Source organism: Psittacula echo (assembly GCF_963264785.1).
Source record: "Psittacula echo genome assembly, chromosome: 2".
NCBI lineage: Eukaryota > Metazoa > Chordata > Aves > Psittaciformes > Psittacidae > Psittacula > Psittacula echo.
Window position 1 is genome coordinate 137826593 of NC_137737.1, and position 20724 is coordinate 137847316.

Genomic DNA, 20724 nt, shown 5'->3' on the forward strand with positions numbered 1-20724 from the left:
TCTGATCCAGATTTTCATATCAGATATTTTGGTATACATTCAATGATTAAAATTCTAATGGAATTCTCTTTTCCTTAAGATTTTTGTAAACTGTTAACCTTTTCAACAGTGAACAGTTAAAAGCTGAGATAATTCAGGTTTTATCATATTTTTCCCTTTTGCCAAAATTAACTTAGAAAAGTTGATTTAATTGAGAAAAGATGGAAAAATTGTTACGGGAAAGTAATGCCCTGAAACTGGTTTTGTAAAAAATAGTTAAAAGGTAGTCTTACAGAGGCAGAGTTGCAAGATCTGTAGTTCTAGAGTGGTTGCAGAGTTATTCAAGCTGTCGTGGAAGCTGAAGGATGATTATTTAGACTTACAGTTGACAAATAGATTAAGTAACAATAACAAAACCACACTGGCTGAAAGCTGAACAGTTAAATTAGTTTAAAAGACTTTTACTATACTAATGACGTGAGATACTTGGGGTCCCAGCCATATATTCCACAAACTCTGAGTGCTTTCTTCCACGTTTTATCCAACATCTTCATTCACCTTACCCTTTGTTTCCTTGTTATCCTGGTGATAGTTTCTTTGTCTAACTCAAACGCTGTTAGGCAAAGGTAGTAATTTTGAATTCTGCTTATTCTACACTTACTTTTTTATCACTGTTGTGTTCATGTCAGGGAATGCAAGATCAGGACATTGAAGTATTTAAACACAAGAATGTGTGGGGAGTAAGCCTGTAGAGTCATCACTGATAGAACTGTTCAGACAAATAACCTTTGCCAGCAATAAAGTGACCCTAAACCTTACAGACATTTGCAAATATTTGCACTGCAGATATTTCTTGTGATAAGGCGTTGTTCCAGGGTTCTTGGGGCCATGGACCCATGTAAGAGCTTTGGGTCCATAGAGCAAAGCAGAGTGCCCACCTCCGAGGAGGTAAAAGACTCACCAGAAAGCTGTTCTACTACCAAACAGATATTGTTTCATACTGGAGTGAAGGGAACGAAGAAACTTACTCATGTCAGTAAATCCTCTCGTAGACCTACTGTGAATGACAGCAACCTCAATGCTGAAGTAATAATACTGATATAACTACAGTAGTCTTAGCACACACTGACTTAAAAGAGGATCAGAGCTCAGGAAGAGGTATTGTCCTTTATTAACCAGCTCATGGACTTGGAAGATGGACAGCTTTTTGGATTGCATCTGCTGTCATTTCTTATCACACCTGATGGATTCTGAACCTGAAAGAAATGGACCACAGTTTGGGACTTAGGATTACAAGAGTGCAGTAAGACAGCTAAATCTTCACAAAGTGAGCTCAATTCATTTTCAGAATCATCTGTAGAGCAGATTTAATTACAAATTATATTGCTTCATAATCAACTAATGAACATGTTTCAGTACATTTGAGAAACTAGTGCTTTTTTAGTAACACAAGGATTTTACTAGAAACCCTGTTATTAAACTAATGATCAGTACTAGGGAGAGGCTCTCAACTGTACTGTTTTTCACAGTTTACATGCTCTAGTGGTTTGATTCACCGAAGTTACATTGCAAAATATGTTTATTATTTTTTATCACACTGTTTATTTGAAGTTCTCTGTGTTGTCCTAATTTCACTAGATTAGTCTGCTGTGAACTGTTTGCACCCTTTAAAGTTAACATAATCTATTAAATGCTGTTCAATACAAGGGTTTTTTTGTTATATAGTGTGCATACTGTATTGTATTTACAAGCTCAAACATATGGTATTAATAAAGAGTGATGGCCTGACAATTTCCTTTTCTAAATAATTAAACTTTTTTAATTAAGGGCTGAAGAAGCCAAGGTAGCCATTCTGTAATCTAACAAACGTGCACAGATGTACTTGAACACATGCTCATCAACACGTCTGTAAACTCACATAAGCATAATTGTGAACTATCCTACAAAACCATGGAACTATCCTACAAAACCATGATCCAAAGTCTATTTAAATCTATAGAAAGATTCCCACTGATTTTGTTATGTTGTGGATGAGGTCCAAAATGGATGATTACAGATGCTTCTTTGCAGGCAGGTTTATCAACTTCTTTAGGAACGGGTGACAAGCTGTCATGGTGAAGCTTCCATTGACTTTATTGAAATCAGGATTTTCCCTATGCATGTTTAGACAATCAGCTTTATGTACTTTTCAATGACCAAGAAGCAATAATGATAAATCTGGAAATTCCATCATGAATAATTGATCTTCAGCCGCATAAAATAGCTCTGCCAATGCATTACAACTGATATTCTTACACAATATTGAGATATTTTAGGGAACATACACTCATTCTTCATTCAGGCATCTATTTTATCCTCAGTCCCTGCTGGGATTCACAGACCGAGTGCTCCTTTGCCTTTTCACATGCAAGCTAATTAATGTTAGTGCTGGTGCCATCAAAAATTGCATAATAGCTAGCTTTCTTGCCTAAAGAAGTAGAAATCTTGGTTCCAATCTCTTCTCTGCCCAGTGTGGCCTGAACTTGCATCTCCCATGTCCTAGGAAGCTGGCTGGACTCCTATGAATGGGGATGATATATGATTAAAGCTGCCCTAATTTCTATCAGATGTTTAAGCATTCACTGAAGTGCTTTTGGGAATGTAAGTCTTCCTTCTTATGGCTGAGTGCCCCAGAAGCACAAAACTGGAGATTTATTTAGACATTGTGTAATTTGTTCTCCATTTTCTTTTTTTATCCCCTCCCCAAAGTAATTATTAGCTATCCCAGGGAGAGCTCAGGAAGAGAGGTTTTCGGGACTTTTCTCACTCTGGCCTAGCAGTTCAAGCACTCCTCCAGAAGACATAATTTAAGCACTCTTGACAGAGGAGAGCTGCAGAATAAGCAGCTACTGTCACTACCAGGCTGAACAAATTCAGGTACCATCAATGAATGATCTTTGGCTGAAATCAAGCTGTCACTGGAGTCAGTAAGAAATGAGGAGAAATCACATTTTCCTTCATAATGAAAACAGTCACACAAATTGAAAAGGAGGAACTTCAAATTAACAGTGTAACTGTCTGCTCCTGCTTACTAATTGACTCTTTTTTTACTATTTTTTTAGGCCAAGGCCATAAGGGGTTTTTTTTTCTGTAAATTTTATCAGATAGCTTGTTTTTAAAAAATATAACCTTTTTTTCCTTTCCTGCAGGTCCTGTTGCCACCTTATGATGATCCTGTGAACGGAGCTGCAAAAGATCCACCACCACCTTATGTGTCAGCATAAGTGAGAGAGTGCTGTGTACCTAGGGAGGATAGCTTTACTTTTCAGATATTGGAGCAATAGTTTGACAATTCCACTTCCAGGATACAACCTCTATGGGTTATACATTGCTGTTTTGCTGACATATTGAAAATTAAATTGTATCATTAAAATTCTGTAGATAGTTTTACTAATTTGCTGCAGTAGTGTTTCAGAAACTAGTGAACTAGTTTCAGAACAATTCTTGGTAGTGCTGCGGTTAGGGTAGTCACTGAATAGCTTTTTCCACCATGTCTGACATGCAGTGATTGATAGAGAACATAGAACTTTGCATTCCCAATCACATTGAGAGTGTAACTTACTTTTTTTTTAATTTGTGAACCTTCCAAAGTGTTACAAATGTGTTTTTCAGATGCCCACTTTCACCTTTAGAATACAGACCAAGTCCAAAACAGTGACATTCCACTTCATTCCTGTTCTGCAGGGATTTATTGTTACGCTACAAAGGATGATGATTGCAAGAAGAAGAATGATTCTTATGCACTATCCATACACTTATCAACCTGGCTAATGGGAAACAAATTTAATTGGGAAGAATAAGTATGGGAAATAAGAGTAGACAAAGCACTCAGTGATGTGTAACAAGCCAGAACTCGTGGTCTGCATGGACTCACCTTGTCCCAGCCTACAACCATTTTAACACTTGAAAAAAAAAAGAGTTCTTACCAACTTTTTGTAATTTTCTTTTCCTGCCTGTACACCTTTTTCCTTCCCACGAACCTCACAAATAGTATTTTGAGGTCACAAAATCCCTACTTTTAAAGTCCCATGGTTAGGTGACAAAGCTGCAACTTTCACACTCAATATGCAAATGTTTTCCCATTGGAATGTGCCTGTAAATATCACAATGTTCTGCTGAGTGTGAACTAAATTATGCAGATTCTAAGATATATGTTCCCAACCTATGGGAAATTTATGCATGTAACTTCCTCAAGTATCAACAGAAATGTTTTGCATGTTTCTCATATACATCAGCATGGATATTTCGGATTCCTTTTACTGAACTGGTTGTGCTGGGAATCTTTCCCATGGGACTCATCCATCCATGAATGCTTGTGTGAGGTATTTATTTATTCCCCGGAGAAGTGCCTCCTGCACATGTAACTTTTTGTTGCTGACATAGGTTCTACTTTTATTTGAAAAGGAACAAGGAAGGGAATATGTGTGTCTCTACCTCTCTTCGTTTCCCCTGTGTTGTCTCCTCGGCATTTGGGGTGACTGAACAGGTTGAAGCTAGACTGATGCCACCACACACCACCCCAGGTAAAGGGCAGTGCAGAGCTGAGCCACAGTGCGGAGGGGCACCAGAAGAAACCTCACTGCTGTCTCTCTTGTGGCTGGGTTGGCATGTGAGTTCACAACTTCCCTAAGGAGGACATGCATTCTCGCCCTCAGTGCACTGACTCCGTTGTGCAGACTGAACAAGAGTGCGATTTTTCCTGCCTTTTTCTGGAAAAAGAGCTTTCCAGGGGAACACAGGAACAACAACTTCTCTACATGGAGATTGCAAATGTGACCTGTCCTTGCAGAGGCCAGGGAAGGGCCAGACTCTTTCTGCCTGCCTCTTCCACACCCCTGGGAAAGGCAGATCCCAATCTGCTTGTTGGAATTTTACTTTGGGGTTCATCTACTTTGAGAACAAACTAAGTAATGCTTTTGACTGAACCAGTCCTGAAGTCCATCCATTGACCTCTGTCACAGTCCTATTGCTTCCTTCAGAATAACTCCATGTATTATTATCTCATTACAGTTATCTTCAGGAATGAACCTGAATTTGGGGGTTGGGCTGGCTGGCTGGGCTTCTGAGCTTCATTTTCTTTCATTCTTGACAGATTTGTGAAGGATTTTAAACAGTCGTGTGCTTGAGAAAAGCCAGTTGTAAATACATTGCGTCTGTGTACACAAATTTCTCTACAATAAAAGGGTGTTTCCTCAAAACTATGGAAATCACTTTGCTGGTCTTCCAAGCACAAACATACGCAAATTCCTTCCCAGTCAATCTGACATGGTAAGATTTTCTTTGTCAATGACCTAAACAACAGTTTTTCAGTCTACTCACCAGTCCATTCACCAGCTTTCCCTCCATTCTGTATAAATGGAGAATAGATCAGTAAGTTCTATAATTTATTGTACAATAAAACCAAGAGATAATTCAAGCTTTTAGCTCACTGTCCAGAACTGCAGGCAGTTTTCCAGGTCTGATGAAATGTGTGATGCAGAACAGGGCTATACTGAACTGCACAGAAAGCTGGGGCTTTTTTTTCTCCACATCATTATAGCGATAATGTTGTGCTAATTCACATGAAATTTATGTAGGCTTTAGCTTGTCTTACTAAAGAATCAAGACTTCTTCATACATACCATACGTGCGTAAGTGCGAGTATATGTGACCTGCCAGTACTCCTAAAACCTTTTGGACTTTGTCCAGTTTGAGTTAAAGAGGGCAGGAAGGCTATGGTGCCAAACCATGACCTTCCTAAATGTACTGTAGATAGACAGCTGAGGCAGCTGGTGACAGGTAGGAGGGAGCTGATAAAGTAATGTAAGTTCAGCTGTACAGAGGACCCATGTGGGACATGAGTTCCCCCTCTTCCAAAGAAAAACTAGGTTACCTGTGTTGCATGAAGAGACATGAAATCCAGCTGAAGGTTTTTTATCCTCAGTTGTTGAATTAATTTTCCATGTCTAATGCTCGGAAATTCACACCACAGCTTTTTCTGTAATTCATTTTTAATAGTCAGTCATCTGTGGCACAGAAACCCATTAAAAACTTGGCTTCTTAAGTTTCCTTGCTTTGGGAACTGCTTGCTCCTAAGAGTGCTTTTTCCAATATTCCTTGCATTTTTTCCTATCTCCCAGATACTAGGAACACGTGCTTATCAAAGTCTCTCCTGCTTTCCTTATCTTCAACTCTGATACAGAAATAATTTATTTCATTAATAATTTCTAGTAACTTACTTAAGAGTGGAAAAAAAATATTTTCAAGATCTGTTGACATGGAACATCATAAATATGGGGGAAAAAAACAGCAAGTGGGAATCTAAACCTTGATAGTGCCAGAAATGTCAGTAGATCTTTGCTGAAATATTCTAAATTTTTGAAGTATCCATTACAAGGCACTGAAGGCTTCGCAAATCTTACACATACTAAGGCACAAATCTGTGCCTGATTTTCTTGTTCCTGATGCAACAATGCAACTTCCGTTTGCTGTACATTCTTCCATGCATCACATTGGAGAAAGCAAAGGGGAATCAGTAGTGGCAGCCCAGCACTGTATGACTCGTGCTTCTAAGTACATTCCATTTTCTAAAACATTATTTTAGGTGCCAGCCAGTCTGTACTTCTTCGGGAAAACCTCCAGTTGATAAAAACAATCCAGACTTGATATGTTACCAAAGGCCATATCAGATCGATTTATGGCCAGAGAAAAGCTTGGCAAGGAAGCAATAACTAGTCTGAAACAAATTCTAAACTCTCTGCTTGCAAAATCAGGCATTCCTATGGGGCCTGTTGGCCAAAGTATAGCAACTAGAGGGACATCACAGACAGTGTTAACAAATTTTTGGTAATGTTAACAAGTCTGCACACTGATACTTGGGAATATGCAAGATAGAAGACTTGGCTACTGGTAAGGGCAGAATGGAGAGAAGAGTGGCACCAGGAACAGAGCATGGGAGGGCAACATTCATGTGTGTCTTCTAAACAGCACAGATAGCCAGATGTCATTGCATTGACAGGCTTTACTGCTACAAACCCTGCTGGGTCAGGAGGAAGTAGAATTGCTCCTGTAACCTCTTACATTAGCTGCTACACCAGTTCTGTTTCAGGTTTCTGTTGCTGTAGTGGATGATACCTTGGTCTCACTTGTAAAGCAAAGACATCTGCAGATGTATTTTTTCAAACCTGAAGGAATATTGGTTAAATTCCTGCCACACTGTCTAGTCTGACAGACGAGTCCAAGCTGCTTCTCTGGAGCTGCTGTATCCTTAGAGGCTGCTCTCGTTAGAAGTTTTCTCCTTACAGGCTACTCGGCTACTCTCCTTAGAGGCTGCTTCTCTGGAGCTAAGTTATACCCTTCCCATTTACATGTCTCTATTAGCTGCAGAAGTTGCAGTCAGGCACCATCAAAAAGCATTTCTTGCAAAATCTCAGTGTCTATGATAATGGAGGTGTTCCAGCACTATCTCAGCTCACAGCTCTGAGAAATCCAAAACAGCAGCCATGGTTATCTGAAGGGAGGCTTGGCTCTGATAAATCAGGATTAGAGTTCTTTCAGAGAAGGACTCTGCTATTTGTAAGTGATGTCTCCACACCCATGGACTTGACCCAAAACAGTTCTGCAACGTGGCCAGTTTTTCATCTAAATAGTTCAGCAGGGTGTGGAAGCCACATGTGTGACCTTCTGCCTGCAGCCTGAGTCTCCTCCAGCAGAATACTGAAGCAACAGGAGTGAAAACCTCATTATCACCCAGCCAGCAGATACAAAGTTATTTCAAAGCAAAAAGGCAGTTCTACAACTCTATCCTAGACAACAAGCTACAACAGTAGTTTATTTTAATGAAGAACTCTTTTTCTTTCAGATTATTCAAACCTTTCTAACAGGAGGGGTTTTAGAAAGTCATGAAAGGTTCATAAGCGTAGCCAGGACTGGACTTAACTAATTAGTGGGAGCAGAGGACACGGGGTCGCTTGGAAGCCTGAATAAACAGCAAGGAGATGAATCAGGCATGGAGCAGGGCTGGCTACTTGGCTTACAGGAGAAGCTAGGGAGCCAGCAAAGACAGAAGAGCTGTGAAGCTGCTGTGAGAGAGGGAGTCATGGCAGAGTCTCTGCAGCCCTATCAGAGGACTTCTGTTTGCTCTTTGAGGTCAACGTGACCAGCAATAGCAGGGATGAGCTTTTAGCTTGGAATCTGTGCTACATTACAGTACTTAAGTGCATCCCACTAATAACACTATCAAACAGATTTCTGTTTTCATATAAACCTTGCCCAAGTATCCAAATGCTTCTGGGTTTTGGAGGGTTTGAGAGATTTTTTTTGAGATTCCTTCTACTTCCTCATCAGAAACTCCTGTTGATCACCTGTAATTTTGAAGCTGTTTCCACCCTCCAAAGTGCTCAATTTCAGGTCTCTTCATTGGAGCAGAGGCAAGGATGCAATTAGAGACAGAGGTCCAACACTGGTAGACTTTCAGCATCAAATCTTTTGAGTACCTTCAGTGTCAGGATGGGCAAAGTGTTTGTAAAAATACAGATGCCATCCTAATAAGACAATCTATGGATCATGCATCTTTCAGGCTCCTCTCTGGGCCAGAGGCAAGCACAAACAGGCATCCTGTCTCTTATGGAGAAAAGGTGACTGGACAGACAATTACTTTTATAGTTGTATTTTGTGCATCACCAGTATACCAGTGTAAGACTGCCAGATAAACAATAAATTGGTGGGACACTCTGAGAGATTGGTACTATTTATTTGAATGCTGTCATTCTTGGCAGTATCAGATGCACTCATTTGAGGGCAGCAAGGGCAATGAAAGTAAAGGAACAAAGGCAAGAGCTGCCCATTAGTTACAAATATTTATCTTTTGTGAGTTCATAAAGGCTTCTCCCCATCAGACTGTTAGAAAATTGGAATAGGTTTCACTTCCTTCACTGCATTAGAGCCAAGGATGAAATTAGCTTTATCAATTGCATAGGCCAGCTTAAATTTCCTCCAATTGTGTGATCCTGTTTCATCCTTCTCATAAAGTCAAAGCAACTAAAGAAGTTCAAAATGCTTTTAATGAACCAGACTAGTTGTTTTCCTTTTTTTTTCCTCCAAAAATATTGATATTTGCTTCTTTTTTAATGCAAATGTTTTCCTTTTAAAAATAGATATTTAGGTATCTGTCATATCTGTGGCCATATTTTCATCTTAGGCTGATTTCTGTTCCAAAGGTATATTTTTTTTGTGCTTTTTAATCTTGTGAATCAGCATTAAAAAAAGCCCAAAGCACAACATATTACATCATTAGCTTTTGGTTGCTTTTTCGTCTCCTTGCAATTCAATTTTTCAGCCTGGATAAAAAGTTCCAACACAGTAGTTTGAACAAATAAAATACAATAAAGGCAAAATATCATTATGCTGAACAGACACTGTAAACTGTTTTGCTGGAGCAGGTGCAAAGCAGGGCAACGGAGCTGCTGAAGGGTCTGGAGCACAAGTCTTATGAGGAAAGGCTGAGGGAACTGGGGTTGTTTAACCTGGAGAAGAGAAGGCTCAGGGGGGACATTATTGCTCTCTACAACTGCCTGACAGGAGGTTGTAGTGAGTAGTGAAGCAGGGGTCAATCTCTTCTCCCAAGTAACAAGCGATAAAATGAGAAGCAACAGCCTCAAGCTGCACCAGGGGAGGTTTAGATTGGATATTAGGAAGAATTTCTGCACAGAGAGGGTGCTTAGGCATTGGAACAGGCTGCCCAGGGCAGTGGTGGGATCACCATCCCTGGAAGTGTTCAAAAAATGTGTAGATGAGGCTCTCAGTGACATGGTTTAGTGGTGGCCTTGGAAGTCCTTCAGTAAATGTTGGACTTGGTGATCTTAAAGATCTTTTCCAACTAACTTGATTCTATGATTCTAAACACTCCAGGGGTCTAGAAAACCAGACCCCCTGTGAAAAACTGAAGCTCAGAAAAACTTGTCTGTAAGTGCCCCGTTCCTATTAGCACTGAGCAACATAACAAATATATTTCCATAATTGCCGCTGTGCAGCAGCAGTATTTAGATGTGGGCTACATTTACCAGCTAGAGCTGCGTTATGCCCTTGTACAAAAGGCTGCATGGGCAGTACAGTTCCAGTTTTGCTGGGACCAGTTCATTCTACACAAGCAGCCTGCAGATGAGCTACAAAAAGGGGTGTGTGAGAAAAGGAGGGAGGTGAATGTTTGAGGAAATATGGGTTTGCCTTAAGGATTATGAGAGCAGATAGAGTCAGAAGCTGGGGATATTTCAAGATGTGATCCTCCATCATGTTTGTGATGTCTACACACTCCCAACCTATGGTGTCTTCTCTGGACATTTTTCACTTTCTAACTAGCACTCCTGCATTATACTTATCACAGATAACAAAGTAGATAGTTGATTCTTCCTTGCTTTTGAAGCAAAAAAAAAGTTTATTAATCTTTTTGCGAATGTAACTTTTCCCTTTGAGTTGAATTCAGTGGCAGTATTAGCAGTATCCTTTTACTACCTATCCAGGTTTAACAAACTGTACCCAGGTTACTACTACTTGTCGAGATGTTCTTTGGCACCTCATCCTTTTTCTTTTACTGCAATTTTGTTCTGATGACTTTTTCTCTGAAATACCATCTTACATTTGGATGGATTTTCCAGATATCTGGGGGCAGGAAGGGTTGAGGGGTTTTTTTTAACATTACTAGGAACACCTTAAATTATTTAAGATATTCTATATCTACATTTTCTACTACTATATCTAACAGTATTTTCAAAAAGCCCTTCATCCTTTGTCAATACAACTTCTTTTTCAAAGTTTTCTTCCTCTTCGGTCTTTAAAAGCATAGTGATCTGGTGCAGAGCCAAAACAGTGGCAAATGCTACCGCCACCACTGGTGGTACTCAAAAAACATGTTTTGGAGAGCTCCTGAATTAAAATGTTTAGACTTTAGGTGTAACAGAAGATGCATCATAAAAGGCTATACCTTAGGGAGGCTGAACACCACCCTTGGGGATTTTTTTAGGTCACTTCCTGCCTACATTTTCCCATAATTCTGTCATTCAGTGCATTACTCAGAAAACTGATAACAGAACACAGGACAGCTTGAGGAAACAGACTTTGTCAAACTATCCTTTTTAAAGCGGCTATGAAATGCAGCAACATGGGATCAAGAGTAAACATTACAGACGTGGATATTCCTTAGGCACTTTACCTGATACAACACAGTGTTTTGACTAGGGAACTAGAATGATATCACAACAGCACTGCATATATGAAATAGATTACAAAACAGCTGATCAGCCTCTGCTGTATGTGAGCAAAGAACACTCAGTGTGTGAGTGCGTTTCAAGAGAAACTCTGCAAGGATCAGGTTTTGATTCCATGGTGCTTAAAATTCTTCATCCATGACTTTAAAGAAAGCATAAATCATCAGTGAAGGAAAAAAAAGGATTCTATTTTGCCTATACCTTAAAGCTGTGAATAATTCAAGCAGAAAGTTTAAAAAACCTTGGAATGGTTTAGCAAAGGGCTGAAAGAACCATTAGAGAGTTGGAAAACATGCCATCAAGTGAAAAACTTGGGAAACTCAATGCCTTTAATAACTCAGATTTAGGAGGTGACTTTAGGACACCATATAAGTACAAAACTTCAATAAAAAGAGCACAGGGTGACCAGCAGAAGGACTCATAGAGAGATGAGCAGACCTGCTGCCCTTCCTCAGCTCCCAAGGTCCTCTCCACAGCCCTGGCAGCAAGGACCAGACTTCTTGTCTTATGGGTGTTGGAACAGGGTTGGCAACAAAGGGAATTAACATTTACATTTCCTTATGCACTTCATGACACACCATTTTCCCACTGCCACAAACCTAGGTGTTGCAGGACCAAATTTTCAGAAGTCAAATATTTTTTGAGGAGATGATTTTTTTTTAGAAACCACCAAAACTTCTGAACACGTTTAACTTTAAGACCATAAGTTATCTTTAAATCAAAGTGCAGGCTTTGGTACCTCCTATTAACTTCTCAAAATAGTTCATTCACAAGCCAGATTTAACTAGGAGTCACCATCATAGCTGTACCATAGCCAGCAGAAGAGATGCTTCCAGTATGCAACATTTAATCACCACCAAACTAGTTCATAATAGCGACAGTTCTCTGTATTAATTGACACACATTACTGTGATAGCCTTTTAACAGAACGTATTTCAGCTGGGTCATTAACAGCCAGGCAAGTTTCACTAATCATATTTTCTATATTAACTTTTCCTAAATGCAGACCAGCATATGCGTGTAAGTACTGTGTTTTTGTTGATATTTGCTGTGAGACAGTCTGCTTCCTTTATAAAGTAGTAATATCATCAACTAATTTTATTAAAGATGAAATCAGCGTAAATCTCAAGTCAGGACTGATCAGTCGACAGTTGTTTCTGCTGCAGATGATACCAAAAAGCACCCAGGAATCAGGCTGGATATGCTACCATTTGGTTGCTTGGCATCTGAACCATCAAAATTTAAATGTTGATGTTGTTTTCACTTTTTAATCTTTGATCTACATAGTTCTGTACGAACACTGTTAGGTCAAGAGCCAGACTGCCTAAATTCTGCCAAAGTTGTAGTTCAGATGAAATTTGTGTGCCTACTTTGAGCACAACACAGACATTACCTAAGACTCATGAAGAACCTTGTTGTTTTGCTTAAGATCCAGACACAGGTGAAAATTCAAACACATCACTACACTTAGCATATTCTTCATTGTGCAAGGACTGATTCAGAGCTAGCAACTTGCATGCTTTCTGGATCACGTTGTAATATCTAAGTTCAGTTCCCTGTATATGTGATCCCAATTTTGTCCCAGGAACTGAGCGAAAAAAATACTGTCTTGGATTCTGAAGGAAAGGAGAGTTGATTTAAGCATGGCACATCTTAAATTACTAAGGGAAATGCTGAAAATGCAATTTTACTGTCCACATATTCAAAGTTACAGCAACAGTAAAGCCTGTGAATATACTTAGCAGAGTAGCTATCCTGGGACAATTTTTCAGCTAGTTAAAATAGGTGACTGCTGTCAACAGGTGAGTTCAATATGCATTTTATCAACAGTATGTAACTTCATTTAGTCCCACCTGTCCTGGGTTCAGTAGCAGCAGCAGTCAGTTTTTCTCCTTCGTAGTAGCTGGTGCAGTGCTGTGGTTTTGACTTTCGGCCTGGGAATAATACTGATAAAGCCGATGTTTTCAGTTGCTGGTCAGAATGTTTACCCTGACCAAGGACTTTCTGAGTCTCATGTGCTGCCAGGGAGGAGGAGAAGCCGGGAGGAAGCAGAGACAGGACACCTGACCCAAACTAGCCAAAGAGGTATTCCATACCGCACCATGTCATGCTCAGGATGTAGAACGGAGAGTTCCCGGAAGGGCTGGATCACGGTGGGGTGGGGGTGAGGTACTGGTCGGTGAGCGGTTGGATTCTCTTCCCTTGTTATTTCCTTCATCATTATTGGTGGCAGCAGTAGTGATTTGTGTTATACCTTAGTTATTAAACTGTTCTTATCTCAACCCGTGGGAGTTGCATTCTTTCAATTCTCCTCCCCGTCACTCCAGGAGCTGAGGGAAGAAAAGTGGGGGGGGGAAGCAGACTGCGTGGTTCTGATTTACGGCCTGGGCTTAAACCACGACACCACCTCAGATGATATCATAGATCACAGGTTTTTTCCCTAGTAAACATTGCCCAGGACAGACAGTAATCATAACCTACACATATACACATATAACCTACGCATATAACCTAAACATAACCTAACACAATTCTTCTGAGGAAAAGGAAGAAAGGATGTAACCTGTATAAGAGGCAAATGTTTGCTTTTCAGGTACCAGCTGCAAGAATTCTTATTTTCTTCTTCCAAAATATACTGAAGAGCCAAATGGAGTTTCTAAGAGAATTTCTGTAGCAAAGCATTTGTTAATTGCAATATCTGGGCTTCAATAAGCAAAGCCTTTCCCTTCTGCCCATTTCTCTAAGCCACTGCAGGTAACTTTAGCTGCTATCCATGGCACAGTAAGGTGGAACTCTGCAGTGAGACAACAACAGCAAAGCAGAAAGGGCTGAACTGAGGCTATATGATGTTTGGCCATGAACACCAGTGAGTTATTTGCTTTTTTCAGATGCCTTAAGTATAATAAGCCAGTCTTAGAATTAAGTAGAAAGCCAGCCAAGATCCTAATCCTCAAACATCTCTAACTAAAACACAGCAAAATCAACACAGAAGTGTGGGAGAAGAGTAAGTGCAGGCTCTTTACAAATTCATAGTCCATCAAATTCTTTAATCTGTTTCAGTTTCACTGGGTTTATGTTTATATAAGGAAGTTCACAAACTGTAAACCATGAACATTGTTGTGCAATTCATGTATCATCAGTCCATCACTAACACTCAGGTGAGCCCTTTTTACCACAAGTGACAAAGAAACTTTGTCATTCATCTGTGTTGAAATCTTTACTGAATTTGTTTTTAACCAGCAGCATGTTCCTGGAAATACGGAAAGTGACAGCTGAATGGAAAGGGTCTGTGCAAGAAAATAGTATGGGTTTTAAAAAAAAACCCCATTTTTTTTTTAGAGGTTATATAATGTACCCTGTACAAATTAGAATCATTTTAAGTGTCAAGGAGGTGGCTAGCTGTGGAAGAAATGCTCAAAACAGTGAAGAAAAGTTATGTGCATGCCTGAAGTAGAAAGGCGGAAATAGCAAAAGGATAATGTTTTTTGGGGGGAGATGATGAGATAAAACACATTATCTAACTATTAAATAAATAAATAAAATTTATTAAATAAATATATCTATTTCTTCAACAAAACAGATTAGATATAGACTTGGACTTTATATCCTTCTCTTTTATTTCACAGAATAGTTAGGTTTGGAAAGGCCCTTAGGATCATCTAGTTCCAACCCCCCTGCCATGGACAGGGACACCTCACACTAAACCATGTCACCTAAGGCCTCATCCAACTTGACCTTGAACACTGCCAAGGATGAAGCATTCACAACCTCCATAGCCAACCCATTCCAGTGCCTCACCACCCTTACAGTAAAGAACTTCTTCCTTATTTCCAATCTAAGCTTCCCCTGTTTAAGTTTGAACCCATTACCCCTTGTCCTATCACTAAAGTCCCTGATGAAGAGTCCGTCCCCAGCATCCTTGTAGGCCCCCTTCAGATACTGGAAGGCTGCTATGAGGTCTCCACACAGCCTTCTCTTCTCCAGGCTAAACAGCCCCAACTTTCTCAGCCTGTCTTCATACGGGAGGTGCTCCAGTCCCCTGATCATCCTCGTGGCCCTTCTCTGCACTTGTTCCAACAGTTCCATGTCCTTTTTATGTTTAGGACACCAGAACTGCACACAATACTCTCAAGTGAGGTCTCCTGAGAGCAGAGTAGAGGGGCAGGATCACCTCCTTTGACCTGCTGGTCACACTCCTCTTGATGCAGCCCAGGATACGGTTGGCTTTCTGGGCTGCGAGCGCACACTGAAGCTGGCTCATGTTCATTTTCTCATTGACCAACACCCCCAAGTCCTTCTTCTCAGGGCTGCTCTGAATCTCTTCTCTGCCCAACCTGTAGCTGTGCCTGGGATTGCTCCGACCCAGGTGTAGGACCTTGCACTTGGCATGGTTAAACTTCATAAGGTTGGCATCAGCCCACCTCACAAGCGTGTCAAGGTCCCTCTGGATGGCATCCCTTCCCTCCAGCGTATCAACCGAACCACACAGCTTGGTGTCATCGGCAAACTTGCTGAGAGCGCACTCAGTCCCACTGTCCATCAGTGATCAGTGGAGACAGCTTCATTTCAATGAGCACTGGGTCCAGGAAAGGGTGTATCTTCTAATTATATAATTAAGGATGGTGCTTCCATTGATAGACTCCAATTCATATATGCATTGGAAACTCTACTTGATTAATTGCAATGCAGTGTGGCTTATAAGCCCTATGAGTTAATATTACAAATACATTATAACATTTCCAGTCAAAAGGCTGTGGGATACAAACTTTTGAAGTGATTTAAAAAATATAGTTTGATTTCTCTGATCAGTAATAAAGACAATAATAAAGAGTAATAAAGACAATTGTGTAACAGCTTTACGATCTTATTTGTAAGCATTTCAAACCTTGCATGTCAATAAATAAAAAGCTACATTCCTCCACTGGCAAAAGCCATAGATTTTTTATTGAACTAAAAACTATTATTATGTATTTATTTCAACTGTTTTTTACAAAGTTCTAAGTATTTTCTTGTTTGCAGTACAAACTAAAAGAACTTTTATCTAGGCCTTTGATAAACATGTCTTTCTTCTTCTTGTCTACCCAATGCAAAAAAACTTTGCTATTTTTAAGTATTTTATTATAGTCAACACAGACGAAGGCAGGATAATAAGCAAAAGCAGCAGCAACTACAAGCAAGAGACATGAACTTTAAAACACGTTCATGTCAAGGGGAGCAGACAATTTCCATCCCAAATGACAGCACAGGCATCACACCAAATTTTCTTAACAATTGGATTGAGGCAGATGGTGCCCAATGAAAAGCAATTGGAACAACTTGATTTGTTCAAATGCCATCTCAGGTTTTATTCTTATCCGTGTAGTAATAAGAACCTCAAAACAAATTTTGAAGCAAAGAATAATTAAAGATGTTGCAAAATAAGTGATAAATGCAGGATTAGCTTCCCAACATGAGGTTGTGCTTATCTAACCTGCTTTTTTTAGGCAAAGGAAATACAGTAGACCTAATCTATCTGCACTTCAGGAAAGCATTGCCACAGAGGAAATTACTAATTGAAATCGGAACTAGGAGAGCTAAGTATGGACCTAACTCATGGATCTAGCTCTTGGCAATATGAAAATGGGTGAGGGTGCATTCAAAGGGGAAAGTTAGAGAAAGTTATTTACAATTACTGAAAGATCACTTTGAAAATCTTATTTAACTTTTTAATTAATGAAATTGGCTGGCAAAAGTGGATTTATTTTTTTTTTTATAAAACATATGAGATTCAATAGGCATTGTACACAAGAAGGAGGACCTCATTTGGAAAGAACCAAATGATCTTAAGAATGAAAGAACTTCAGGAGACATGAAATACCATAGTATAAAACGAAAGATCATGTATCAGGTAGGATTTATCCACTGGCAAACAGGTGCAGCTGCACACATAAACTGAACACAAAGATGACCATCAGCCATTAACGGTAATGAGGCCACTGAAAATGATAATGAAAACCTAGACCACATCAGGAAAAGTATTTTCAGTAAATAGAAATCCTCTGGTGAGAGCTCGGATGGTGTATCATGTTCAGTTCTGCCACATGCACTCACAGGAACTGGCTCAACACATATACGGCGACAGCTTGCTTGTAGAGTGAAACGAGTGAAGGCTGAAAGAGAAAATTATTGCTGTCACTAAGTACATTAAGCAAGCCTTAAAGAAGAAAAAGAGATATTTAGGTTGAAAGACAATGTTAGTACTAGAAAACGAGTATAAAATGTTCATAAATACATTTAGGCTGGAAATTAGTAGGAAGTGTCTAATGGTTGTAGGAAGGTCTGAAACAGACATCTAACAGCAGGAGGAAAACTAATTCACTGCTGTTTTACTAAAGCACCTGCTTTTAAGATAGAATGTACTTTCTGAAGTATGTTTTTTACATTATGTGGTTGCCTGTGACAATTCAAAAGCAGCCTACATCACTGTGCGTTTCTCCCAGACTGAAAACTATCCTGCCAAGCACTGAGAGAAAGCCAGGAAAGGAAGGAGGACTCAGAAAGCTTCTGGTATCCTGTTAGTAATCTTCAAGAAACTTAATGATTGATTGCAGATCAAAGCACTGCCTGATATAAGCCTCCAGCTTTGTATCTTAGTATCTTCCAACTTTCCTCTACACATCCTCCCAAATGTTGACAGACTGAACAATGTCTCTCCCAAAGCAAAAAGAAGTCACACTGTGGGAGTGGAAGACAGAAGCTCATCACTTGAGGAAGGACAAGAGGCAAAGAGACAGTGAGAGTCTGTAATGTGTAATTATATATAATATATATATATATAAAAATATATAATATATATATTATATAATATAATATATATATATAAAAATATATAATAAAGAATACACAGAACTTCTGGTATGGCATTAAATAAAAAGCAACGTTGATTAATAAAGTGAAATAAAAATCCCTCCATCCTCTGAGCTGTCTTTTATGAGGCAAATAGATGTTTTATCAAGCTTTCTCACTGCCATCATACCCTTTCTTGCAATCTCCAGCTGGGATACTTGCCATGTGTTCAACCTGCCAACAGCAGCAGGCTGCATGGGCTCTGGGAAGAGCTAGTGTTAAAATTTCTTATTGATAAGTTGGAACTGAAGCCACCAAGCCAAGCCCCTGCAAATTCACATCATTTTCTCACCACAGCACATTCTCTCCTTTTGTCTTCCTCTGACATCTCAGCTGGTGCCTCAAGCCACTGTGAAATTCAAGCACAGTGAAATCTTCAGGGGTACAGATTCTGTATTTTGAGCTGACAGAGCATTATGGATCGTGGCCTATGCTACATTACAAAGGATGAAACAGAACAGGTGAACTATCTTGCACTTGGCTTTGCTGGGTTTGCTATAATGTCTATCAGTGTTCACCTGCCTTTTTAGTTTTCCCTTTCTTCTAGATACAGAAGAGGTTCAGGAGCCAGGGCTCAGAATGAAAGATGGGGTTAATCCAGCCCCTTTCAGTCTGAGATTTGCTCATCATTTACACCCCTCTTCTTAAGGATTAGATTTTGTACACCTGCCTCACAGACAATTAATTGTGTCTTGGAAAACTTACCCAAATTAGCTCTGCAGATTTCCGCAGTTTGTTCACCATCCCAGCAACTCTGGGAGATACAACTCTCCTCTCTCAGACCATGATGGCACCTAACCCACTGGTTTGGCAATTTTATCCCTTTCTTACTGGACTTGACAGTAAGCCTGGCTCACCTCTATCATTCGGAATGCCTTTCACTGATGTTTTTTCCCAGAAAACAGAAATCGCAGGAACAAAGCAGGAATTTTACTTTTTCTTCTTCATACACAATGAAAGTGTAAATATTCATACAAACCCCACAGTCAGCTTTTTCCACCTGAACTACTGAGTGCACCGCTGCTGTGACAGCGTGTTCCCCGTGTTCCCCGACAAAGACTTCGGAGGCTCTCCGCGGTGGCAGACTCCCGCATGATTCACCGGGGACTGTTTGCCTTGGCCGGGAGGTCCTTGCGCGGGGAATGGGATTTCCATTCCCCAGCGTTTCCCTTGGTCAGCTTCCCTGTAAGGGAGCGCGGGCCCGGCTCGGGGAGCACGGCGCTGGCCGGGGAGGGATGCGGCCGGCCTTGCCCTGAGCCGCCACACCAAACCCACACCGCTCTCCTCTAGCGGGACCCGGCGGCCGGGGCAGGCACTCCCCCGCAGCTACAGGAGCTGATTCGCAGGGCAGGGAAAGGTCTGATAGGGAGGAACCGGCGGCGGGGCCGAGGTGCGCAGCGGGTGCGGAGCGACGGGGCCAAGACGGGACTACTGCATTCGGGAGCCTGGGGAGGGCAGGAGGAGCGGGGCTTTCGGGAGGGAGAGTGTCCCGCATCCCTCGGGGACAGACGGGAGGGCGTGGATCCCGTGAGGGCTGTCGATCCAGTTTCGTCCATAACGGCAGGCGGGAGGGAGCGAAAAGGCAAGACCGTGTCCTTCACACGGGACAGGCGGGCAGGAGCGGGACCGCGTCCCTTACGCCGGGCCAGAGGGACGGAGCGGAACCGCGTCTCTTACGCGGGGCCAGCGGGACGGAACAAGGCAAGAGCCCGTGTCTCTCACGGGCAGACGGGAAGGAGCAAGACCGCGTCCCTGACAGTGGCTGAGGAGATACGGACGACTGCGTCCCGGGGCCGTGCAGGGGAGGGCCGGCTTTGGGGGTCTGGGCAGGGCAGCCAGTGTCTCCCTAGCGGGCCGCCCCTTCCTTTCCCTTCAGTGCAGCTGAGCCGGGCTCCTGCCGCTCGGGGACGGGGCTGGCGGGAGGCGGTAGCTTCCCTCAGCTCGCAGCGCTCCCGGGGGGGTAGGAAGGGGAGCGCTGTCCGGAGCCGCGCCGAGCAGAGAGGAGGCGCTCCCGCACTCGCTTCTGGCCGCCGAGTGGAGCAGCCCCGCCAGCCCCTCAGGTAAGCCCGGCTCTGCCGCTTGCCCTGCCGCGCCCCGCCTCTGCCGCCGCCAGGCCGGCCCAGAGCGCCACGCCCGGGGCGCAGGCAACCTAGCTGCCTCACTTGCTGCTCGGCGGGGCTCGCATCGCTGATACCTCCGGGCCTGCGGCAACCCCTGCCCCGAAGGCCATGCCCCGCGGCGGCCGCACCCCGGCCGCCCCTCCGGGCGAGGGGATGGTCGGGGAGGGCCCTGCTTGGGTGGAGGCTGCAGCGCGGGCGGCAGGGGCCTGGCGGGGAGCGGGGGGCCGAGGCGAGGGGCCGCGGCGCGTTCTGGGACTGGGTTAGATGCTCGCTGGGTCCCGCTGGAGAGGTTTGCTGCTCGTGTTTCAGCAGCTGGGGAAATGTTTCGCCTTCCTTTGGACTGCATGGTCTGAGCAAACTCTCCTTCTCGTGTATGTTTCAAGAACTCATTTAACAGTGTATGTGCTGTAAGAGAAGAGCACACTATATTTTAAAATCAGTGCAGAATCAGAGCCAGACTA

The 20724-nt window shown here is 41.9% G+C and overlaps 1 protein-coding gene across 1 annotated transcript in view; it reads left to right on the forward strand.

The window, feature by feature from the left end:
* LAPTM4B (lysosomal protein transmembrane 4 beta) overlaps nucleotides 1-3706 on the forward strand; it is a 59774-nt gene extending 56068 nt beyond the window's left edge. The window contains exon 7 of the mRNA XM_080639682.1: nucleotides 3168-3706. Within this exon, the coding sequence (XP_080495808.1) occupies nucleotides 3168-3242 (75 nt within the window). The 3' untranslated portion in view covers nucleotides 3243-3706. The remainder of the gene's footprint in view (nucleotides 1-3167) is intronic.
* Nucleotides 3707-20724: the final 17018 nt, after the last annotated feature.